Consider the following 27,077-nt stretch of genomic DNA (forward strand, 5'->3'; position numbering starts at 1 on the left):
ATATATATAGTTTTATAGTATAGTTTTTGTCAGTGTTGTTTATTTAAAAACACACAATTATGCAGAATATAAGATCGAAAATATTTAATTGATGAGTTGTCAACATAATATATAACAATACAATATAGGCTATACGGTATGATTTTACCTCAAAATCCAACATTTTGACACAAAATGATAACGGTTTCTCTGCCTGGAGTTCAGATGTTTCTGTGAATTGCAGTGATCCATTTGCTGTTGCTCTCTGATTTTTTTTAAATATATGCCTCAGGTTTTGTGTCAAAGCTATTTGTACAGTCAATCACAAAGCTCTTTCCCGTTTTGGATGTGTTTTGTGTGTTTTTCGCGACATTCACGCTGAAAACCAATGCTGCCGCTCAGTCTTTTGCCTCTCAGTGGACGTGACCGCAGCCGTAACGGTCGACTGTGACGTCACTTGCATACCCTCTATTTATCCTTTGATGAAACTTCCTACTCCTCGTGGAGAGCGCAGTTCATGGTTGCATAGCAACGACAGACGCCACGGGAGCACAAGCGCTTTGGAAAGAAGGAGAAAGCAGTGCGGCCGCGCTTTCCACACTTTTTTAGACACGGTATGTTTACGGCCCCTTACTCCAGTCTTCAGTGTCACATGATCCTTCAGAAATCATTACGAGCTCTTTGAGAATGTGAACGCTTTTTACAAGTTAAAATTTCGTAATTACGAACTGGTGTGAACGCACCTACTGTTTACGCACACGTAAGCTAACGCGATCATCAAACAAACAGCATAAAAATCAAAACTGCTTAAAATTACCAAATTAAATATTAAACCCATGAAGAGGTACAGGACTGTGCAAGCTTTGGGTGTGTTGATGGACTTGATCTACTCGATCTAAGTTTTGATCATCGTTCTGAATCCGATATGTAGTCTTTGACAAAAAACACAATGTGTTTTTTATTAAACTTACCTACATATGTTCTGTTCTTTCTTTTGCTAAAATACATGTTCAGATATTCATAAAACAAAATATTCAAGAGGCCCTAAAAGTTTTGTGAAAATGATCAACTTTAAAAAAACACTGGCAGGGAAAGAATTAATTCATACATTTTAATTTGAACTACTCGTCATATTAAACATCTCATGACTTCTAAATAAACATCATTTTAAAGCAGGGTTCTTCATAAATATGCATTAAACCAAAGAATAATATTAAATTAACCTTAATGACTCTGATCATCAATAAGGATCATTTTAATGGCTTTTCAATGTAACAACACAAAATACTATATGTAAAAACATTAAAATGCTAATAAAGGCATGTTATTATAAGCCAGGCTTAAAGTACAATACTCAAATTTATACAATATGTAACAGAGGGTCCCTGCTCTGTCTCGCTGATTTAAATATCACAAACTTTTTTTAATAAGACCAGCATTCAGTTTATCGTAATGAAAGGAGCAGTTACTGTTACTGTGTACAAAACTTTCTGGAAGACCGGAGTTGTGGCTCCAGGTTCTCAGGCACCAGGCAATATAATTAATCCAGCTGACATCATCACATTCTGGGATGTGTTGCTTCCCAGATGGCGAGAACTCAGCACTGCCTGGAAGTGCGGTAGTATTGCGTTTGACAGAGTTAGGATTTCATATGATACAGAGTGAAACAAACCTCCTGACAGTGCAGCGAGCATCGATCTCAACTACACTCGTGATACAGAAGCACAGAATATTTTTGCTCTAGAATGCGACTCCCAAAACCCTTTTTTTGTCTTTCTAGTAGAAAAAAGATTCGCAAGATTATTAAAACATTATGTGGAAGGTGAAATCATTGTGATGATCCACAAAAACTGGTATCATTGAGTGACTGACTATAATTGCTGGAATTGTCTGTTTGCAGAGTAGAGACGGGAAATTCAGCTCATTTCTATGAATCTGTTCATCACATATCAGGTTTTATTAATAAAGTATTTATTGTAATTTCATGTATGCTTGTTCTGTCTGTTGCAGCCACTATTCAGCTCATAAAAGTCATTTATAACATGAATATAATTTGAATTTACAATAAAAATAATTCATTTATCTCTCTGCTGAAAAAAGTAGTAACTTGTAAATCATTTTTACTTGTTGTAAAAATATACTTTTCCCCCTCAAAATTGTTAAAATTATTATACAATCTGTCATAGACATATTTCGGTTACACTTTATTTTCAGTTGTATTTATTACACTGTAATTATACATTTAAGTACTGAGTAATATTAAGTAACTACATGTACTGGCTAGGGGGTTAGGATTAGGTTTGGTTTATGGTTAATTGCATGTAATTATGCATAATTTATAGTTATTACTAAAGTAACTACATATGTAACAATGACACTGTAAAATAAAGTGTTACCCATATTTCTAGTACAGTTTGTTTCTTAAAGGTGCCCTAGAACTTATTTTTAAAAGATGTAATATAAGTCTAAGGTGTCTCCTGAATGTGTCTGTGAAGTTTCAGCTCAAAATACCCCATAGATTTTTTTTAATAAATTTTTTTAACTGCCTATTTTGGGGCATCATTAACTATGCACCGATATATAGGTTGCGGCCCCTTTAATTCTCGTGCTCCCCGCCCCTGGAGCTCGCGCTTGCCTTGAACAGCATAAACAAAGTTCACACAGCTAATATAACCCTCGAATGGATCTTTACGAAGTGTTCGTCATGAAGCATGTCTAATCGCGTAAGTATAGTATTTATTTGGATGTTTACATTTGATTCTGAATGAGTTTGATAGTGCTGCGTGGCTAAAGCTAACATTACACACTGTTGGAGAGATTTATAAAGAATGAAGTTGTGTTTATGAATTATACAGACTGAAAGTGTTTAAAAATGAAAATAGCGACGGCTCTCTTGTCTCCGTGAATACAGTAAGAAACAATAGTAACTTTAACCACATTTAACAGTACATTAGCAACATGCTAACGAAACACTTAGAAAGACAATTCACAAATATCACTAAAAATATAATGTTATCATGGATCATGTCAGTTATTATTGCTCCATCTGCCATTTTTCGCTATTGTTCTTGCTTGTTTACCTAGTCTGATGATTCAGCTGTGCACATCCAGAGGTCCTGCCCTTGTCTAATGGCTTGATCATGGGCTGGCATATGCAAATATTGGGGGCGTACATATTAACGATCCCGACTGTTACGTAACAGTCGGTGTTATGTTGAGATTCGCTGTTCTTTGGAGGATGAGATTTATATAAGGAGGAGGAAACAATGGAGTTTGAGACTCACGTATGTCTTTTCCATGTACTGAACTCTTGTTATTCAACTATGCCAAGGTAAATTCAATATTTAATTCTAGGGCACCTTTAAGATTTCTGCTATTTGTTTATAAAGTAATGTACTCTTCCAATCCTCAGCTCATTTTAATCTGACGTTTTCAAAGAGAAGAGATAGTACAGCATGTTCCTGGATCAACATCTTTCTTGATCCTGGAACAACATTCCAATCAGCCAATCAGATTTATAGGGACAAGTTTGCAGTTTATGTTAAGTTTAGGCCTATAACCAGAGTTAGGTGCTTCTACATCAGTGTTATTCACCTATCATTTCCCTCTGATTTTAATGATAAGTTATGGGTAGGGTTAGGTTTAGGGGTAGGGATAGGACAAAATTTTTTCCAGACATATTGTTCCAGGATCAACAAAATACAGGGTGTTTCAAAAAGACTGAACCAATTTCAAGCAAATATATTTCAAAATGGCAACGTTACAATTGCACAAAAAATTACAAACAAACCTGCAGGTTAGCCAAGATCCCCAGACATTACAACCTGCAATGACTTCTTGTGCGGATACGTCAAAGACCGTGTTTTTTGTTTTTGTTTTTTGTCTCCATTAGCGACTAATCTGGATGACCTTAAAAACAGAATCACGGCAGCAGTGACTTCAGTGGAATCAGACACTCAGCAGGTGGAGGGCATGTAGAGCATTTATAAAATGGTTAGTGAAACTTGATGACTCACTAAAATGTTTGTAATTTTCTGTGCAATTGTAACATGTTGCCATTTTAAAAAAATATATTTGTTTGAAATTGGGTCCATCTTTTTGAAACGCCCTATATGTTGACCCAGGAACATCTCTGTCTTGGCAAAATCACGGTGACCCCAAAGAGACTTCTCGGTTCAATGAGTTAGTGATTTGTTCACTTGAATCATTACAAATTGGGCCTGTTTAAAAGAGACAGTTCTTGGTTTAAAATTGGTGAATTGTTTACCCAAAAACCACTCAGATTGATTCATTCTAATTTCATGAACACAAGACTTTCATTCACAAATCAGATATCGCTAATCAAGACCAAATACCAATCCACGTTGAACATAACAGCAGAGATGATACGTGTTTTCTGACTAAATGTTAGATAGTGTTGCTAGTTAAGGTGTGGTCACATTTACCACTCACTCTTAAACAAAAGAGGGTTTTCACAGCGATGCCATAGAAGAACATTTTTGGTTCCCCAAAGAACCTTTAAACAGCTCTCAAAAGAACCTTTTTTGTTTGTGAAGAACATATAAAAAGAATCTAAATAACCTTTCTTTTTTTCTCCATTAAACAAACTTTTGTGTAATAGAAAGGTTCCGTGGATGTTAAAGGTTCTTCATGGAACCATAGATGCCAATAAAGAACTTTTATTTTTAAGAGTGCTGTTCAGGAAATGTTCCCAGACGAAATTCCAATAGGAATCCATGCGATTGGGAATTTCGCATGAGGGCGAAAGATTCCCCCGCACAGATTTCATAACAGGTTCAAGTTGGTCACGCAAATTTGCAGAGTTGATCAACAAAAAGCTGCTTGGTTTGAAAGTGACCTCTGTGTGAGCTGTGCTACTGACAACCCACAAATTTGGTGAAATTTAATTTGTGCTAAAATGAGCGCAACTTTAAAGGATTAGTTTATTTGCAAATGAAAATTATCCCAAGTTTTACTCACCCTCAAGCCATCCTAAGTGTATATGACTTTCTTCTTTCAGATTAACATAATTGGAGAAATTTTAATAAATATCCTGACGCATCCAAGCTTTATAATGGCAGTGAGCGAGGATCAATGAGTATGAGCTGAAGAAAGTGCTTCCATCCACATCCATCCATCATAAACCTGTACTCCACACGGCTTTAGGGGGTTAATAAAGGTCTTCTGAAGCGAAGCGATGAGTTTGTGTAAAAAAAAATTATCCATATTTAAGTTATGACGTAAAATATCTAGCTTCTGCCAGACCGCCTTCCTTATTAAAGTTACAGAGTAGGTGTATGGAAGGTGTAGGACGTAAAGCAAACTTTGTGAACTGCAAGAGTTTTACAGTTTCTTTGTACATTGAATACGGAAGCTAGATATTTTACTTCATAACATAAATATGGATTTTTTTTTTTCCGCTTCTCTTCAGAAGGCTTTTATTAACCCCCTGGAGCCGTGTGAGTATGTTTATGATGGATGGATGTGGATGGAGGCACTTTCTTCAGCTCATACTCATTGGTCCCATTCACTGCCATTATAAAGCTTGGATGCGTCAGGATATTTATTAATATTTCTCTGATTATGTTTATCAGAAAGAAGAAAGTCATGGATATTTATTAATATTTCTCCAATTATGTTTATCAGAAAGAAGAAAGTCATATACACCTAGGATGGCTTGAGGGTGAGTAAAGCTTGGGGTAATTTTCATTTGAAAGTGAACTAATCCTTTAAGATCATAATCAGCTGCCTATCACTGAAGTGAATTTAAGGCAAGACGCTACAGGCAAAAACACAGTTTTTTGATGCATCTATCAATTTTGAGATTTTGGGCTTTTTGGCTTTTCATAAAGTGTTTTTGTGACTAGTGGAAAGAAAACAACCAAAATACACTTTTAAGTGTATCTTTTATAGCACTTTATTTGCATCTGTAGATTTCAATTACAGTACATATCTTTAAAGGCATATCTTCAAAATTACTTATGATCTCCAACACTGAGCAAGAAATCGCCACTTCAGCAGCACTTACACCAAACTTTACAGTTTTAATCCTGTCTATATTCTGAAGGTTATTACAGAGGGCTTTGTTCAAATATAATGAATAATTTATTCCTTTAAAAAAGTGATTTTTTTTTTCTGGCTGTTGACAGTATTTTCTGATTTATGGAGGGATTAAAAGAGATATACAAAATCTAGTCTGGCTATCACCAGACCGAGCTCAATTTAAAATTGAACATTGGTCTGGAGAGTCTGTATGTATTTCCTACTGCACAAGAGGCGTGATCAACGAGCATTAGTCACGCAATTGGATAGTCCTTCAACCAATCAGATCAACGATCCGGGTGACGTACTTTGCAGAGCGATGCGAAAACTCCAGACAGGTTTACCGTGTGTCTCAATCAGCTCCCTAGTTCAGTAGTCAGGGCACTGATCAGGGAATCAGCCACATTCACTTTCATGATATACTGATTCACAACCTAGAAAACTAGGGAGCTGATTGAGACGCAGGTTTAGTTTGTATTGGTTTGTAGCATTGATCTGCGGTTTGCAGAAGCAGCAATGGCATCGAGCGATTTTTACAGGTTGTGCAAAAAAACATGAAAGTAATCGGTATTTATACCCACTCGAGCAATTTGTTTGCTAACTAAAGAAGTCATTCAGCATCGTCGAGAGTTTAAAAGGCGACTTTGATACTGTTCTGGTTCAGTGTAAATAAACGCGGAATATAGCCGCCCTAAACGTCATTGTCATGACAACCAAAAGATTTCCAGTCAGCTCAGGCGGCGCGAGATTCAAGAAGCAGGGAGATGAAACATATAGAGCAAATAATAAAAATATTGTCTACCATCATTGAAGTAAAAGAGTCCTATACTCACATCGTGAAGCAAACCACCAAAATAACAGCAGAGAATCATTGTGTGTCATCAATCGCCATTTGTAATCTTCCTATGAAGAGACTGTCGGATCAACGCTCTGCTACATTTCTCTCAGATAAGGTAAATGCTTAACACAATCGGCGTCACTGTGATTGTGCATTGTTATTTTGGAGTGATGGTCATGCGAGAGACGGGTAGATCAGATAGAGTTTGAAAGCTGCTTGCCGTCGCTTCTCTGTCGTCATTGTGTTATACCCGCCAATAGCGAGCAAGGTGGATAAGCCAGTCTGTGATTGGTTCCCGCAAAAGTGTAACAGCGCAGCAGAAATTAATGCACGGGTTTCCAGACTGAGACAGACCGAAATCAAATCGCCGGCAGATCTAATACAAAATCCACTCTGCAATAACATTTGACTCTAATGTCAAAAAAAAAAAAAAAAAAAATTAATCAAGAATTTTGAACCTGACTTCATACAATGTTCAGATTTTTGTTCTATAAATTTATGCAAATGTGTGCATTTTTAATAAAGATAACGCCTTGTTTGCATATTTAAACATTTCAGAAAACTTCAGTAATACAAATTTGTTTTGCAATTCTTAATGTAAATCAATCAGCTGGGGAAATATGGCGATATCCATTAGTTAATTTTTTGCCCCATTCACCTGGGGTGTCTTGCCGAACCTAAAAAATGTATGTCATCTCAAAAAGGTTGCGAACCCCTGCCTCCTGCCTTTAATTTACGCAAATGTTTTGAAACCCCCTCAGTGAATTTTGAAAAGCTGCACGTATATGTGCAACTCCATCTATGCTTGAAACACATATGAATACCAATACGCTCAATCTGTAGCGAATGCTCATCGGGTATCCCAATCAGCTTCCTGTGGCATGCAGCTATGAGCATAAATTAAACATCAGGATGAGAAAATGGAATCAACTCATCCCTAAAGTATGTCTGTATCCTGGTGTTTGGATGATATGTGTAGGCACTTGTGACCAGCCCCCTCCAGCTGAGCATCCTCAACAACTTGGAGTAATGGCCACGTTGCCATAGAAACTTTGTTAAAATGCAAACGCAGGGGTCCTCTGGCACCATGCGAAGAGCACACGGAACAAGGTAAAGCACCTCAACCGTGCGAAGCCAAATTAAAGAGCGCGAAAGAACACCATCCTCTTGCCTGAGAGTGTTATAAATGCCAAGCTCTCCGATTCGAGGTACAGCATCCTTAATGTTATTGTCACAAGAAGGACAATGTGACACTTACGATGCAGCCGGTTCTGGCCGGCTAGCACTAATCCTACATCTTAAACTGTATTCAACAGCACGAATGTGTAAATGAACTCTTCAACCTCGATTCTTCTCTTCTAAACTTCTACAACAATGACAAGATGCCCAGGTAGCAGAAAATGAGAAATGGAAATGAACCATCTTTTGATACTCACACTGGAACTTGAAGCTATTCAGAATAACTTATGAACCTCCTCACATATGCAAGTCTGCAGAACTGTGAAGATGTCTGATAACATAAGGAGCTACAGCCTTCATTTGGAGTCATTCCGTGCTTTGCTTGATGTATTCAGTGCTGTGCTGATCTAGTCAGCAACATTCATGTATGCTAAATCAAATATATGGATACAAGTCCCCGTCGGCCAGGCGCAAATCCCCCAAAGCTTCTTCCAGGACTGAGCAGTTTCCAATTGGTTCTGCATGAGGAGTGAATCAGCGCCGGGGTAGATTGTAGTTTTCCAAGCCACGGGGGAAAATGCTGATGCAGATCTCCCCGGCGCTGTTTCATAAAGTTGCAAATGGTGAGTTTGCAACTCGGGGTTTGCTATCCCAATACTAGGGGGCTGAGGTAATCTGATAAGCGTGCGGCATGGGCGGTCACGCAGAGCTGTGAGCGATAAATAGATTATACTGTGATCAACACAAGTCGCAAAGGCCAAATACACAATGCGTTATCGTGGGACTGAGGTAATGCCTCCCTGAGCAGGGGAGACTTGACAAAGCCACACCTGTGCATTAAAGCCGTAAGAATAGCTGTTATTTCTTATGGGCAAGTCCTGTCGGGAAGGTTATCTGACAGGCAGGGAGTGCGCTGGGTAAAAAGCCTTTGTCAGGTGAGATGGTCTGTGAAGGTAAAGCAGGGCTACTCAACTTTGGAAAGCTCAGGGGGTTCCCTTTACCTTCAAGGGCTGCACTTCATTTAAGTAGTTCTTTGATATTAATGAGGCAAGCGGATCATGTGTGGTTGGTGATGTGATCAAACCCACCGTACGAGTAATTTGTAACACTTAATCTTGGTTAATAATTTACAAATAATACATTTAAAGATTTTAAGTTGTAAACTTAATATAAATTACTATTTCATGAACAAACATGAATTAACAATGAATAATATTAACTTAGAGGATTAGTTCACTTTAAAATGAAAATTACCCCATGATTTACTCATCCTCAAGCCATCCTAGGTGTATATGACTTTCTTCTTTCAGACGAATATAATGGGAGTTATATTAAGAATCACCCTGATGCTCCCAAGTTTATAATGGCAGTGCACGGAAACCACCTGATTGAAGTGCATCCATCTATCATAAACATACTCCACACGGCTCCGGGGGGTTAATAAATGCCTTCTGAAGCAAAGCGATGTCTATGTGTAAGAAAAATATCCATATTTAACATGTTATTAAGTAAAATAACTAGCTTCCACCAGACCACCTTATATATTCAACTTACAAAGAAAGTGTAATGCCTCTAGCAGTTCAAAATGAAACAACTTTTTTCGTAAGTTGAACACAGAAGGTGGTCTGGCGGAAGCTAGTTAGTTAGTAAATCATGGGGTAATTTTCATTTTTAAGTGAACTAATCCTTTAAAATACTGTAAAGTTTTCAAAAATATGATTTGTCTATTGAACATTGACAAAATAAGTAAAATATAATAAAAAAATATATAGAATATTCTCAAAGTCTATATTCAGGTCCATATCTGAAGTTCCAGAACAATTGGTTATTACAAAACTTTTAATAAACATGCATAACAAATCAACACTAATTTTTTGAAAAAAATAAAGTGTCGTTTGCATTCAAAATACATTAATAACAAGTGCAAAATTGGCAAAACAATTAATTTAAGTGTCAGCATTTTTTATGAACAAAACGCAACAAGAGGTAGGCAAAGATGTAAATAACGACCATGTTATGGAGGATGACCAGATATTTATTTTAATTTTATTATTAATTTGTGTTTACATTGCTCAAATAAAGCAGCCAGCTACAGAGAAATTGGTTGCCAGGCAACAGACAATTGACCAATCCTGAGGTTGTACCAGCACGATTCAGCACGGATAGACAACTGTGCCAAGAATTACGGGCCAAGAACAGTTTTTTGTAATTGTGCCGTGCCATTACAGGCTCAAGTGGAAACACAACTGGAACAGTTCCTTACCATTCTAAGAACCATTCGGCCCGACGATGGAAAAAGCGACTAATGTGTCTGTTTTGTGTTTCATAGTGGCGTTTGGCATTTCCACTCTTCACATCTTAAACTGTCTCATTACAATTCAAACAGAACGGCTTTGTGCAAAATGAATGCATACCTCTCTGTCCAATCATCTTCGTCAACTTTTCTTTTCCTGGAAACTGACATCCTCACCCATCCAAATGCTCACTTGTGGTGAAGTGTCGCCCGATTACGTTAAACGTCATTCGCTCATTGGATGTCATGATATCTCACATTCGCTTTCATTTCGGACCATCTCCAAAAAGACATCAAAAAGCTAAACAAATTATTTACAAGTTTAACATGCGTTTATCAAAGCAGGAAACCTACACTTTTAATCCCTTACACACAATTAGTGCTCTTGAAATACAACATGGAGGTGGGTTCGGATTGAATTCCCTCTGGGTCCGGACTTTGAGAAGCCCTGATTTATAGAATATACAGCATGAAAATATAATTAAAATGAAGTAGAAACCAAAAGAAATGCATTGTGATAAGTGGACATTTCAGAAATCATATTAAAAGTAGACAGTATTCAGTAGTAGAACATGTATGTTTTTTGGGCAAAGGCCTTACAAAGCCATGTATCAAATATGATACATACAACTTCATTGGGTTTACATAGGCTGAACACAGATCTGTAAATTACAGTTGCCACAATGTTGACATTATCACACAGGCCACAAAATGACTCGAGGCCTGCATGTTGAGTAATGCTGAGGTGAAGGAATCAGTTACCGACAACACTATGGCTAGAAATTGACAAATGGACCAGTTTTCGCCTTAACCAGATTACATACAATTTCAAGGGTGTCTGGAAGGACAGTAAAATGCCGTTTCATTTGATTATGAGTCTCCCTTCATGATTTCCCAACATCGCTACCATTTACCATGAGTGTTCAATGACAACATATACGATGAATATCAATGAAATGGCTCGCATTGGTAGTCAAACCCTTCGGTGCATGAAAGAAAGCGCCATGTGACATTTCCTTAGAGCCAAATAGCTGATAATCTGCCTCAACACCACATTTATCCTTGGGGAAAGAATGACAGGAAAAAGACAAGTGTGATGATAAACATAAAATGACCTTGCTACACAGTATGCCAAATCTGTCATAAGCACTGGCTCCCAGACAGTCACGAATTAACACTACAAGAATACTCTAAAACCACAGATAATCTCTCAACGGGTACTCTGACCTTATTTGCATTTACTCTACCTGATATTGTTACCCAGTCTCAGGTGTAAGGAAGATCGCAAGAAGGTATAAATCCCTGTATCCTCGACATTACAGTCAACCTGCATGAGAACAAATAAATTTACAACCTTGACAGGTCATTTCACACAAGGCGCAGCGGTGAAACGACAGCATCTGACAGTCTGAGAGATGGCAAACAGCCGGGCCTTGTGGGAAACGACGGTTGAGGCACCTCATTTCACGCATCTCACATGCTGTGCCTGTCCTATTGGCAAAACGGCTTCTTCGCTCATTCAATATGAGACAAGCAGCGGAGATTAATGTTTATTGGGGAAGAGATGGATAACACCTGGATAAAATGATGTGACAAGTGCCATCGTTGTATCATTTTTTATTCTATTATTTTTTTGTTGCATAGAGGGCTCTGGAATTCATCCAGAACTGTCTGAATTAGCATTCTCCATCGACATCCAGCTGTGCCTCTGGTGAATTCCTGGCATTTGTCTCAATAGAAAGTTTATTAAGTCTCATTGAGAGGTGTTGGGTGAACAAGCAACATGTTCTGATGAGGAATGAATATTCTGTGGAAACGTGGCAGGGGAACCGCTTCTAAAACATGCTCGGCAACCTCGCGACTTTATCCACTGTTGTCACTGGAAATCTTTCACAAAGGCCACGTATAATTCACGCTACTTGCACAGCATACCAAGTGTGCCTCACAAAGTCATTAGACCTTCACATTCCTCTTAGTCCAGATTAAAAAGAGCAATAAGCCTTGGTGAACATAACACAATCGAAATGTGAGGCCGCAAAAGCAGCTAGCCTCGGGTCTGGCTCCGTTTGATGTGCAGAGGGATTCCGGTGATGACTGATGAAAAATGGATGCAAATGAGCCAATACAGCAGGAGACTGGAGGAAGAGATGGATAAGCGTGGAAAGAGCCTTCTGAAGTCACACATCTGAGACCTCTCGAGCAGTAGAGAGAGGGCAGACGGTGGCGATGGCCGAGAGGAAGTGCGCCTGCCCTTCAGGAGACGGGTGGAGAGGAGCGTCGTGGCTGCACAGAGGATTAATTTACTCGCCTTCACAAGGTGTCCTTGCTGCTCTTTGAAACAGCCTATTAGAGGAGCCACAGGAAGCCATGAAGTGCGGCCCAGCGGATGTCTCTGGGCTAGTTAGATCTCTACTACAAGGGCTAAGACCTCAAACACTGGCTGTTCGCATTTCCCTGTAGATGCCATAGAGACACGGCGCAGAACAGTGCTAAACAGATTATACACCAGATGTTTCCATAAAATCACCTTGTGTTCATGAGTTTTGCATGTCAAAACGATAGATTCTACATGCTGAAGAGAAGGCAAACAGGGATACATCTTAATACATTATTCGTCATGAATTTTAATAAATGGTTCTGATAGACCAAGAAATAAAAATCTCAATGAAGAGATTTTGCCTAAACAACCAACAAGTTTCTACAACAGGGACTTGCTTTTTTAAAGTTGGATTTTTGCCTATAATTGATACAATTTAGAGGAGACATGAAGTTGAGCTGGGACTTGAACTCGGCTTGCGCCATATGTCAGAGCGCTGTCCGTAAGGTTATGGCTCCGATAGCAGGTGCTTGCTTGCTAGTATATGTGGATAATTTTCTATGGGCAGTTGTGGTCTAAAGTTGAGAGTCAGACTTCAAGGTTGTGGGTTCGAGTCTCGGTACTGGCAGGAAATGTAGGTGGGGGGAGTGAATGAACAGCACTCCCTTCCACTCTAATTACCCAAAACTGAGGTGCCCTTGAGGAAGGCACCTAACCCCCAATCACTCCCTGGGCACCACTGCTGGGTGTGTTTTCAATATTCACTGCTTTGTGTGTGCACTTGGATGGGTGAAATGCAGAGCACAAATTCCGAGTATGGGACACCATACTTGGCCACCGGTCACGTCACTTTCACATAATGAGAGAAATATTAATCAAGCATAAGATCTGATGTAACCAACTTAGTTTGCGGTTTAATGTTAAGGACAGTGCTAAACAGATTATGCACCAGATGTTCCCATAAAATCACCTTGTGTTCATGAGTTTTGCAAAACAATGGATTCTACATGTTGAAGACAAGGCAAACAGGGATACATCTTAATACATTATTCGTCATGAATTTTAATAGACGGTTCTGATAGACCGAGAAATACAAATCTCAATGAAGGTATTTTGCCTAAACAACCAACAAGTTTCTACAGCATGGGCTTGCATTTTTTAAGTTGGATTTTTGCCTATAATAGATGCAATTTAGAGGAGACATGAAGTAGAGCTGGGACTTGAACTCAGCTTGCTCTATATGTCAGAGCACTGTCTGTAAGGCTGTGGCTCCGATAGCAGGTGCTTGCTTGCCAGTATATGTGGATAATTTTCTATGGGCAGTTATGGCCTAGAGTCAGACTTGAAGGTCGCGGGTTCGAGTCTGGTACTGGCAGGAAATGTAGGTGGAGGGAGTGAATGAACAGCATTCTCTTCTACTCTAATTACCCACAACTGAGGTGCCCTTGAGGAAGGCACCTAACACCCAATCACTCCCTGGGCACCACTGCTGGGTGTGTGTTCAATATTCACTGCTGTGTGTGCACTTGGATAGGTGAAATGCAAAGCACAAATTCCGAGTATGGGACACCATACTTGGCCACCGGTCACGTCACTTTCACATAATGAGAGAAATATTAATCAAGCATAAGATCTGATGTAACCAACAAAGTTTGTGAAGGACTATTCCCCACCTGACACACCAACCCACATTTCAAGGTTTTTTTTTTTTTTTTTTTTGACTGGGACATGGTGCCTGAAGGTCAAGTACAATCTCAAGACCATCTGACTTGTTTTCTTCCAGACAACAATTTGGTCTTGAAATTTCTCAGTACCAAGACAGTAATAAAACAATGAATGCTTGATCCAACTAAAAAAGTAAGTCCCTAAAAAACTAAGTCCCTCATTTTAAAAAAAAAACGCCACCGGTAACTTCCACCGATGTCGACAGCGACATCGGTTGCGACCTTCGCCAATGCCTTCCTATTGCCTGTATAAAAATTGCTTCATTAAAAAATGCTGTGCCATGGTAGTCACCAGGAACGTCCCTTCTGCGAATCATAAGCAGGAATTAATAGAGAGCCCGACACCGAGATGCATCCAAACAAGAAAAACAGACAAATGAACCGGCAATGACACCGGGGCGTTCCTTCGGGCTTTTACAAATGACTCTTCAGATGGCTGCTGGTTGTGGCATATGTCTGCTGCCCGTTTAATGAGTCCCTCTGAAAACGGCACAAGCTCAATAAGTAATGAAACTGCAGCTTGGCTCTTATTACCGAATCTCTGCGCCGTCTGACACTAACACTGGATAATGTATTGGCGGCAGCAGCTTTTGGCATGCGCTTATTAAATGTGGGTTCAAAAAGGCATTGATAGACTCCACGGAGGCGGCCGGTCTGTCTCTTAATGTGTGATGAGATGAGCTTACAGCCGTGGAAGGAGAAGAAGAGAAACTTAATTATCACGCACCGCGAGAGCACCAATCAAAAGGTTCGGGTTTACGGTGAGGACCATTAGGGTCAGAGCCAGCTAGCGGCTAAAGTGGCATATGCTTTTGTAGAGCTTACCGCTGCGATGACAGTAATGATTTGGAGAACAGAGCGTTGGGCGGCATCCGTGGAGCCGCATACATTGTGTGTTTGAATGGAAGCCTGAACTGTTCAGAGCAAAGGATTGTAAACACGTCTCTGATACTGTGACACACAAGGGCACTCTGAGCTACTACAAATTTAAGACGCATTTACGTCAATTGCTGTTCTTCAGTTCATTTACACAGGTTGTTTTGCAGTTAGAGATTCTCATTTTGATATGCTAAGTCTTTCATTACTGAATATCTCACGGGGCATGTCTAAGATGTGTTAGGCTAACATTAGAACACACAGTGTTAGATGTAGACTGTCATACATGGGCTTTGTTCGCTTTGTTTTAAATGTATGTGGACTTGATCTGGGATCTGCATTAGAAAAATAAAAGGATAATATTATTATCCTTTTCTAGGGCTTTCTAGGGAAATGACTGCACAGGGCTATTACTGATTGATCATCAAAGCAGATTGCAATAAAAAGACAAGACAAATGCTATGAGCATTAAATATAGACTTCTAGGCTACATATACATTTATTCATTTTTATACTTTATTATAGTTTGGTGTGCTTATAATGTTTGTTTATTTAAGTTTTAAAGAGCCAAAAAAGTCTTTAAATCTATTCAGGAGGGATTTCTTTTCTTTCCGCTTGATACTCCTTATTTATTTAATTTGTGGATTTGCATTTGTTGCTTTTTTGATGTTATTTTACTCAGAATGTTGGCAAAAATATCTTCATAATAAAATTCTGATTTAATTACAGTATTTGACAAAGGTCAAAATAAATGAGGCTTTGAATTAAATTGACCATTGTATTGCAGCTGAACCCCATTTTTCTTCCCAATATGTTTTTTTTTTAACTACCCCGTCCTACAATAACTGCCTCTTTGCTTAGCCTCCATCAAAATATGACAGGTCCACAAAACAAAAACACAAAACTGAAACAATTTCAGAAACTTACAGTTGTTTCACACAAACTTTCCTGTTAATTATTAATAAGCAAACAAGTTTTAACCATCAGCCATAAAAGACAAGTTTTTAAAATCAGCTCCGTACATGGAGGCTTTGTCTTTCCATTATACACTTTGTCAACTGTAAACAGTATTCAAATACACATATGCTTGATGTCAAAATTGTGATGTGTTATATCAGATTTGTTTAAAAAAAGCCTGAGTGTCAACTCTGTTTTGACAGCAAACCAACATTAATTTTTCTAGGAAACACTCCTCCAGTTTGCTCTGATTTGTAAAGTTTGTTTTCGAGAACAAAAACCACTGAAGTTCTTTTCCACCATAAAGAAAACAGATTCTCTAAATGAAACCTGTCAGAAGAAAAACCCAAAATTAACTTTCCACTCAGCCAGGTGACAAGTGCATCTCTTGAGATCTAGTTCACCTAAGATCTTTTGCTCCGACGGAAAAGTGAAAATTTCATGCTTAAGTGATCTGAATGTCAATTCTGTATACGCGTGGAAATACATATATGGTATGAGTACACAAAAATAAAAATAAAAAAACAAAAATCATGTAGTTTATATGTCTATGTGGTGTTTTTAATATGCTTTAAGACAAACCATGTGCAAATTCATCAGTTAACACCATTTCTGACCATTTTCTCCTTAAAGGGATAGTTCACAAAAAAATGAAAATTTTATGTTTATCTGCTTACCCCCAGGGTATCCAAAATGAAGGTGACTTTGTTTCTTCAGTAGAACACAAATGATGATTTTTAACTCCAACCGTTGCCGTCTGTCAGTCTTATAAGATGTTTCAATGGTAACACAATTTATAAGTCAAAAAATATGCATAGACAAATCCAAATTAAACCCTGCGGCTCATGACGGCACATTGATGTCCTAAGACACGAAACGATCAGTTTGTGCGAGAAACCGAACAGTATTTATATCATTTTTTACCTCTACCACTATGCCCAGCTGTGTTCAGCACTCAGTTAGTGAGGTCTGATCGTGCTCTGACAACTGAAGTGATGTCTCACACTCATTGAAGTCTATGCGCGAGACATTACTGCTGTTGTCAGAGCGTGATCAGACCTCACTAACCGAGTGCTGAACGCAGTTGGACATAGTGGTGTATTAGAGGTAAAAAATATATAAATACTGTTTGGTTTCTCGTGCAAACCAATCGTTTCGTGTCTTAGGACATTCAATGTGTCTCCATGAGCCGCAGGGTTTAATTTGGATTTGTCGATGCACATTTTTTGACTCTTATAAATTGTGTTACCATTCACAAGCTTTATACCGCTGACAGACAGCAACGGTTGAGGTTAAAAATCATCATTTGTGTTCTACTGAAGAAACAAAGTCACCGTAATCTTGGATGCCCTGGGGGTAAGCAGATAAACATCAAATTTTCATTTTTGGGTGAACTATCCCTTTAAAGGGTTAGTTCACCCAAAAATGAAAATTCTGTCATTAATTACTCACCCTCATGTCGTTCCACACCCGTACGACCTTCGTTCATCTTCGGAACACAAATTAAGATATTTTTGATAAAATCTGATGGCTCAGTGAGGCCTGCATTGACAGCAAGACAATTAACACTTTCAAATGCACAGAAAGCTATTAAAAACATATTTAAAAACGGTTCATAATCTTTTGTTTCGAATCAGTGGTTCAGAGCGTGTGTCAAACTGCTAAAGTCACGCCCCCCCAGTGGTGAACCATTGAAATTTTGAAACACTTATGATGTAACGAAGCTTCGTTTACAGAAATCACATGACTTTGGCAGTTTGATGCATGCTCCGAACCACCGATTCGAAATAAATTATTCATAAAGCTTCGAAGCGTCATGAAGCAGTGTATTGAAATCACCCATCACTAGATATTGTTGAATAAAGTAGTTATTTTGTTTTGTTTTTTTTGCCGCACAAAAAGTATTCTCGCCACTTCATAACATTAAGGTTGAACCACTGTAGTCACATGAACTGTTTTAAATATGTCTTTAGTCACTTTCTGGGCATCTGAAAGTGTTAATTATCTTGCTGTCAATGGAGGTCTCAAAATATCAAAAATATTTTAATTTGTGTTCTGAAGATGAACAAAGGTCATACGGGTGTAGAACGACATGAGGGTGAGTAATTAATGACAGAATTTTCATTTTTGGGTAAACTAACCCTTTAAAACTGCAGTGTACATTGTAGAGATTGATACATAAAACGCATTACCATTCTGATACATCGAATTGTAGACGACCCTGTATAATTCCCTCTTCCTCTTCATCTTCTGAATCAGTTTCTGGTTCAAACACATATGGCTGAATCAAACCAATATTTCCACTTGCCATTGTGTGGCATTTACTACAGTTGACCGAGTGGATCAGGCATTCTGAGCTCTTGTGACTGAGTAGAGGCAGAGACTAATTTGCATATTCATGGTCTGCGTATACTAAAAGCAATAGAGTTACATTCAAGCTATAATTAACTAACTAACTAAACAGCTCTGCTATTGGCTAATAAAAACAAAAACCCGCTACAGGATATGCTCTTCAAAAAGCTTCACTCATTTACATTATTTCATGAAGAAGAGAATACAGTGAGAAGAATTTCTGATCAGTTTTTAAATGACCAACGTTTTCATTCTGAGCACATTATTTGAAATAGAACAGTGTGGCAATTATTGCATTTTGAAAGTGATTAGCTGAATTTTAGATTGCATATTTAACATGCAAGACTTCAGAGACAAAGGTGGTGAACAATGAGGAAGGACATATTGATGGAGAATTCACACTGTGCTTTGGCAGAGAGGTTTCATATACAACATTGAAGTAATTGCTGTCAGCTCAAGACGGTGCTGTGGGAATACAGCCAGAGGCAAATAGAGTACAGTAGGTGTTCCAATTTAAAGACTCGCTCAGTATGGGTTTGAGGAGGGAAAAAAAGAAAAGCAAATTAACATATTAGCTGGCATATGGTTATGATGAAAACCTAATGGCTACAGAAATACAGTGCATTTTTAGCTATAATGATGAAAAATCTGACCGGTCAAATATAAGTTCCAGCTTCTTGCCTTAAATAGAATCTACTGTAACTGCAACAATTTAATGATATGAACTTGGTATTTAAAGGAACAGTTCACCCATAAATGAAAAGTCATCATGCCGTTCCAAGCCATTTTAAGCATCTCCTTTTATGTTCGATGGAAGAAAGTCAAACAAGTTTGGAATGAAATGAGGGTGAATAAATAATGACAGAACTATTCCTTTAACTTGGTCTACTGTGGGTTCCACATTTCTAAGCCTCTTAGCTCTTTTGCATTGTCTCTTTGTTTTCAGAGATGAATGAGTCTAAATAGGCAAATACTGCCATGATTATTCATAAACAGAAAGCATCTTTAAACGCTTTAAGAATTTTACATGAATATTCCGTTGCGTGCGATAAGGACATGTTAATGCTTGATTATGGGCAAACAAAAGTGCTGATGAGGTGAACTAATTATGGAAGCATAATTCCATTCCACATTATTAATTACAGAGATATGACCTGAGAGCACAGCTCAAGAACACGCACGCACATACCCACATAGTTCCAGAACACTGAACTTGAGTGGAAGGTATTAATTTAAGCACAATTAGAGCAAAGAAAATGTATTAAAGGAAAAGTTCACCCAAAAATATCCAATAATTTACTCACCCTCAAGCCATCCTAGGTGACTTTCTTCTTTCAGACAAACACAATCAGGGTTATATTAAATAATATCCTGACTTTTCCCAGCTTTGTAATGGGATTGAATGGGCCCAAGTTTTTGAAGCTCCAAAAAAAGTGCATCCATCCATCATGAAAGTAATCCAGTGGACTCCAGTGGGTTAATAAATGACTTCCAAAGCAAAGCGATGGGTTTTTGTAAGAAAATTATCCATATTTAAAACTTTATGAACCATAATCACTGGCTTCCGGCAACGGACGTACGTGCATTCATGAGAGAGTTGAGTACCGGCGGAAGAGTGACCTCTGACCCAATGTATGACATATGCGTAAACTTAGGTGAGAACTGACGAATGTGGAAACGCATAGGATAGAGCAAAAAACTTTATCAAGTTTTAACCCTTAAATGCATACCTCGGGTCTTTAGTGACCCGGGACGTCATTCACTACCCTCCTCCTCGTTCATTTTTTTAAAGTTAGACATCAACCTTCTTGGTATTCCTCAATCAATTCATTATAAAGAATATAACAAGAAAAAAATCATAAAATTATAAAAGAATGCCTATTTTTGTATTCATTTTTTGTAAAAATTGTATAGGGTCGCAAACGACCCAAGGTGTGTATGAGTGTACATATATTTTTTCTGCACGACAATAATTGAATCTTAGATGACAGAATAAGTGCAATTCACCTTTATTCCAACATGTCTGATACACAATGCTGAAGTGACGACTCATTCAGACAGAAAACGAAATAATAAGAAAAACATGAAATGGCTCAGCGATTTACTGCAGAGCAAGTACTGAACGCAATTATATATGACTGTAACTGTTACTGGATTGATCTGGTAAAGTTGTTAGCGATCGAAATATTGATTTTGAAGATTTCGAAAATTATATAGTTTTGAGAATACGTTTGAGATCGCGAATGGGCTCATATTTGTGACCTCAAACATAAAACTAGCCCATTATTTCCTGAATTTACTGGGAAATGAGCTCTGATGAGGACAGTGATGATGGCATAAAACATCTGCTCAAACGGAGCCCTTTCAAGCTCCAAAAGGTAACAAAATATGATTTATTTTATTCTTCTGTAATTGTTACTCTAATATCAGAGGAGTTTTATATTATTGCGACAGGTAGAGATCCTTCCGTGTTAGATATAGATCCGGGTCGATAAAGACACGAATATGTAAGAATGATTGGCGAAACAGTCATGCATTTAAGGGTTAAATATGGATATTTTTCTTCATTTCGTTTCACTTCAGAAGTCCTTTATTAACCCACTGATGTCGTATGGATTGCTGTTATGATGGATGGATGCGCTTTTTGGAGCTTCAAAAACTCGGACACTATTCAATGCCATTACAAAGCTGGGAAGAGACAGTATATTATGTAATATAACTTAGATTGTGTTCGGCTGAAAGAAGAAAGCCATATACACCAATTATGGGATAATTTTCGTTTTTGGGTGAACTAACCCTTTAAGGACATGCAAAATATTTATATAAAAAAATCTAGAACTGTCGGTTTAATGTCTTAATTTTGTACTTGCATATCATACAAAAAAAGTGCTTAAAAAAAAAAATCAATGGAATGCAGGGATCTTGAGTCATTTTTAAAAAAACAACTACTTTACACATCGTAAAAATGTGGCATTTAATGCACAAAACGCTAAAGAAATCATTGAGATGCAGTGCAATGACTAAAGAAGTACTAAGGAAGGCAGACAATTAAAAACTTTACAATATTTTAACAAAGATTAAAATATTAATAATGACTCAAATGATCGTAATTTATTGGATTTTCTCATAAAACATTTATATATTAATTCAATGTAAGTAGGAGCAACTTTACATGGCCACTCACTTTAAATGTTCACCTAGAAAAATGTGGGCTATTCAAGTGTTTGTGCGGAGTGTGAAAGCTGAATAGTAGCATGCTTACTGCATGACCGCTAACATGGAGGCGCCGGTGCGATCACTTGCACTTAAAATACTCCGTCATTTTTGGTCATACAGATAAGAGTAATACATCTTTTGAATCTGTAAAAGTGCACTCAGAATAACAACAAAATGTTGTGCTTTTGTAAAATAATGAAAGCAAACAGTGTGCGCTTTCTGCCGTCTCTCTGTGTGAACTTGAGGGCTCAAAAAAAAAAAAGAATCAAAACTCCATGTAAACCTGCCACACAGACATGAAAAATATCTATAGAAAGCAAAATAAATGAACTTCAAATGGAAAACAAATATTCTCAGGTTATGTTATCTGTATGAAACGTGCATATAGGTGAAACAAAAAAAAATGTAAAATCGACAGTCTTTAGAATAACTAAACTGCCAAAATCTACAGCAAACTTACTAAGCTAATTATGCGCTATTCTAATAAACATGAAAATACACAGCAAACAAATACTTAAAAAAAAAAAACTGAATTGTGTATTAATACCATCAAATTTAGTATGAATTGTTCAAATATTCATAATGAATATCTCCCGCATTAGGACCTAGTCGCCATGTATTTAGTGATTGCACAGAAAATAAAAATGTATGCATTAATTTAATTAATTAATTAATTAGCTTGTACAAATTGTATTAGCTTGTCACAATAAATGCATTTACATTACTTGCCAAGTATTAAAGGGATAGTTCACCCAAAAATGAAAATTCTGTCATCATTTACTCACCCAAACAGATCTCGCCCCCACTGACCACCATACAGTAGTATTTATTTTCCCTACTATGGTAGTAAATGGGTGGCAAGATCTGTTTGGTTATTGACCTTCTTCAAAATATTTTCTTTTGTGTTCAGCAGAAGAAAGAATTTCATACAGGTTTGGAACAACGCGAGGGTGAGTGAATAATGACAAAAAATTTTGGGTGAACTATCCCTTTAAGTTTCATTGGCATGTCGTAATTACCTTAATTACAAGATTCTGACTTGTAATAAGCATTCATATTCTTATAGAACTTGTAAGCACAGAATTTTCTGAGAGCTCCAACTTGGACCACCTGACCACTGCAAATTCATTTCGGCATTGATAGTGTTGCCATAGAAATGACCAATGTAAAATGTCACATATTGTCATCTTGTAATTAGAATAATTGTGACATGGCATGAATGCAGCATTAGTTAAATGTTGAATTTTAACCATTCAGTAGTTCAGGGGCATCTTCACCCATGGCAAAAACAATGCATCTTAGAACGCAACATAATTATTGGAACAGCCTTCCAGTCGAAAGTGTGCCTGTGCTGCTTCTGTAAGCAACTCACTAGGTTTTGGAACAGAGCCTAGATTTCAGAACAGAGCTTATGTTGTTACACAACGCCGTGTAACAAAAGGTGTTGTATGATGAGAGAGCTGTGTAACTTATGTGAAGTGTGGGGTGTTTGAAATGTGAAAAACAAACTTTAGTCTCACCTAGAGTAGTTGAAGAGTCTGCTGTCCCAGAGGCTGTGTACTCCACGGGGCCCACTGTGGAAGAAACAGGAGTCAGAGCCGTCAAAGCGGTTCAGCCCGTCCTCTGTGTTCTTGGATGCATGGCTGTGCACCACATCAAGCAGGACAACGATACCCAGAGAGTGAGCCACGTCAATCAGCTCCTTGAGTTCCTCTGGGGTGCCGTAACGACTGGAGAGAAGAACAGATAGGCAGATATCAGAGCAGTCTTGGCAGAGGTTGTGTGTGTAAAGCTGCGTGATCTTATTCTTGGGTTGAGCTTAAATCTAGTAGTAGTTTGACTGTTAAGACCAATTCTTTTGAAAAGTAGAGAGATATCTTTCTGAGTGTATCGCAAAACACAAGATGCACTTGTAGGCTTGCAGAATACAGAACATCTGCGAGTTGAGTTGGATTAAGCTGAAAAGAAATTAAGGTTTTTGATGAAAACATTCGAGGATTATTCTCCTTATAATGAACTTCAATGGCCTCCAAACGGTTAAAGGTCAAAATTAAAGTTTCAGTGCAGCTTCAAAAGGCTTTAAATGATACCAGACGAGGGATAACGTATAACAAGGAAGGCGTAGGACATACAACGTAAGCTTTTTGAAGAATACGAAAATGCGGTTTTGGCGGAAGCACTTGCAAGGCGATCATTTGTGTTTATAAAGCAGATACATGTACATTTTTTTTCAAAAATGACCTATTGTTTCGCTAGATAAGACCCTTATTCCTCGTCTGGTATCATTTAAAGCCCTTTGAAGCTGCAGTGAAACTGTAATTTTGACCTTCAACCATCTGGAGGCCACTGAAGTCCACTATAAGGAGAATAATCCTGGAATGTTTTCATCAAAAACCTTAATTTCTTTTCGACTGAAGAAAGGAGGACATGAACATCTTGGATGACATGGGGGGTGAGTAAATTATCAGGAAAATTTTATTTGAAAGTGGACTAATCCTTTAATGCAGTGGTTCTCAAACCTGTCCTGGGGACCCCCCACCACTGCACATTTTGCATGTCACCCTCATCTAACACACCTGATTCAAGTCATCAGCTAATTAGTAGAGACTGCAGGAGTTGAATTGGGTGTGTTAGATGAGGGAGACATGCAAAATGTGCAGTGGTGGGGGGGTCCCCAGGACAGGTTTGAGAACCACTGCTTTAATGAACCAATTTTTGTGAAAACCTCAAATTCGACCAAAATTGACATTTTTCACTTATTTTGCCTGTTGCTAAAAATTAGCCCATGTGCATTCCAACTCATTTTGCCAGCACGGGTCACACATATTTGTAAACAGTGTTGGTTAAGTTATTCTAAAAATTAATTAATGACTAGCTACATCTAATTACATCACTAATTACAACAGAGTAATTTGATTACTGTACTAATTTCTCTCTCTAAAATGTATTGCATTACTTCAGTCAAACATACAAGAATTGACATGAAGCTGCTCTTTTAATTCTTTCAAATAAATAATATAAAATTGGTCAGTTCAAGACTAATATATGCAAAGCATTTAAAGAGAGTTTACATTAAAAACATACATTTTAACATTAGGTGTTATAAAATTGTTCTATAGTCAATACAGTATTTAATGCAATTGACCCTTCGCCGGGAGTTTGATTGACAAGCGATCTAACCAATCAGAACGCCGAATCTGCCATTTTGTCTGACAAAGCAGTCAGGAGTTAGATTAACCTCAGTGGAGTTAAATTTGAAAAACTGTGTATATTGACGTCTTTCCGCGTTTGAAACATCATTCCTTCTGATGTTCATTCGAGTTTATTTGATGCTTTAAATGGACTAGTAGGAAGAGATGATCGGTTTACGAGCCTCTTGAGCTGAGGCGCTACAGCAATCTGTCACGACCCACGTCACGACACATTAAAGAGCCACAAAACGGTTTTATTGTTTGAATTTCTTAAAAAACTACACAGTTTGAAAGCTGGGACTTTGTTTAATATCATAAGTAACCTGCTTTGTCTTGTCAAGGGAAAGTAACTAAAAGTAACGCAAAGAAGAACAGCCGCATGCTCAAATTTCCAGCGGAAACCTACCAGTACCACCTGAATTAGAAAACATTTTTACAAGATTACTTATGTGAATCGTGCTAAGGTAAGGAGATAGTTTCGATCACTGGCTGGTTACACACTTGCTAAAAATTGATTTTGGATCATATTTACCCGACAAAAAAAAAAAAAAGTTACAGACAGTAGCTTTAATAAGCTTCTCTTTTTTTTTCAGGCTCATATCAAGAAGAATAGGTATAATGGATCCATTGGCAAAGCCAGAAGTTGACATGTTCAGCCGCTCAAACAAACACCAAATTGTAGTCCCCCTTAAGTGGCGCAGTGGTGATACTTCATGGATCGCTCCTTTTGGGATTCGAACTTACAACCTCCTGGATACCATCCTAGTTCTGCCACATTACACGTGTGTGCGTGTGCTTATCTCAGAAAGACATCACCCTACACAACAGCTGTGTTTAGCACTGGCAGCAATGTGAATACATCAACTGTGCCACCCAATTGCCGTGTAAAAACAAACAAATATGGCAGTAAATAAAAATCAATCTCAGATCGTTTACACCGTCATGGACGCTGAGCAGAGGTCAAAGCCTCCATTCGGGGTGACATATTGCTCCTTGCGGAACAAAGGGCGAGAGTGGCGCGTTTCCATCAGCGCTTCCTCACGTATCTCCTTCATGTAATTGCTCCATGAAGCTTCATCTGTCCTCCAGCTATCATCATATCGCTTTCCCCCGGCAAACGTGACACAACAATACCCCTCCCCTCGGCCTCCGCCCCTTCCCGGCATCCAGACCTTGCACTTTTTAAACGGCTCAGGGAGATCAATCATGGGTGAAATTACTCGGTATACATTATACTCACGCAATAGGCTGTCTCCAGCGCTAGCTGGTAAGGGTGACCGACGGAATAAAGCACATAAATAAAGAATTCCTGCCTGTCTTCCTTTATCTGAGGTCTCTACCTCTCCACAGGATTAACTGCAAATGTGTTTACAGGGAGATTATCAGCCCCGTCAGAGGCGCCTCTCTGTGATTTGGGGCCACAGTTGTGGGACAGAGTCTTCAAGGTGTGTGCACACCTATAGTTTTTACTGAGGAGTGTTACACTTACCTCATTTTAAACATTGTGAAAATAAAAATGTGTGAGTTAATTTTCAGTGTCAGTTCACAGAGTTCCAGCCTATGTAGAGTGTTCTAGATAAGTCACTTAAAGGGGCAGTATGCAATATCTCAGAAACGCTGATTAAAGTGGATAGGACCGAGCGCCACAACACAACTGTAGCCAATCAGCTGTAGGGGGTGTGTCCACTCATGATAGGGGAGGAGAGAGAGTGAACAAGAGGGAGAAAGACTGTAGAAAGAGAGATGGCTGAGAGACATTACAAAAAAGAAAAGAACAGAGGAATATCACCGGAAAAAGAAGGGGATGAATGAGTAACATTGGTTTTGCTGTTTCACAGAACCAAGATATGCTGTTGTTGTAATGTTAGCTATAGTAACAGGACAGTTTTGAGTGTTATGAGCTGGTGTGCTGCTGGCGACTAACAACTAACTCTTTCTTGTAAATAGAGAATACGAATCTGACGTCACGCCGCATTGAGTTCTGGGTAACTTCTTTGTTTATCCGCCATCTTGACAGGATCGTGCAGCGATCCGTTATTGAGTTTAGTGCAGTAATTTGTTTTCTGTCATGATTGTGAAAAATGTCACCATTGTATGTCATTAATGCTGCATC

The 27,077-nt window shown here is 38.3% G+C and overlaps 1 protein-coding gene and 1 long non-coding RNA gene across 3 annotated transcripts in view; one reads left to right on the forward strand and one right to left on the reverse strand.

Annotated features, from left to right (window-relative positions):
* The window catches only part of gbe1b (glucan (1,4-alpha-), branching enzyme 1b), a 168,834-nt gene that overhangs the window by 93,164 nt on the left and 48,593 nt on the right, over positions 1 to 27,077 (reverse strand). For both annotated transcript variants that reach the window (XM_048161402.1, XM_048161403.1), the window contains exon 7: positions 23,294 to 23,503. In XM_048161402.1, the coding sequence (XP_048017359.1) occupies positions 23,294 to 23,503 (210 nt within the window). The remainder of the gene's footprint in view (positions 1 to 23,293; positions 23,504 to 27,077) is intronic.
* Positions 265 to 25,686, forward strand: LOC125249175. Its single transcript, XR_007180508.1, has 3 exons — positions 265 to 593; positions 3,872 to 3,972; positions 25,558 to 25,686. It is a non-coding gene; the product is annotated as an uncharacterized LOC125249175 (long non-coding RNA).

The sequence above is a fragment of the Megalobrama amblycephala genome, linkage group LG16 (genome assembly GCF_018812025.1).
Source record: "Megalobrama amblycephala isolate DHTTF-2021 linkage group LG16, ASM1881202v1, whole genome shotgun sequence".
Lineage (NCBI taxonomy): Eukaryota > Metazoa > Chordata > Actinopteri > Cypriniformes > Xenocyprididae > Megalobrama > Megalobrama amblycephala.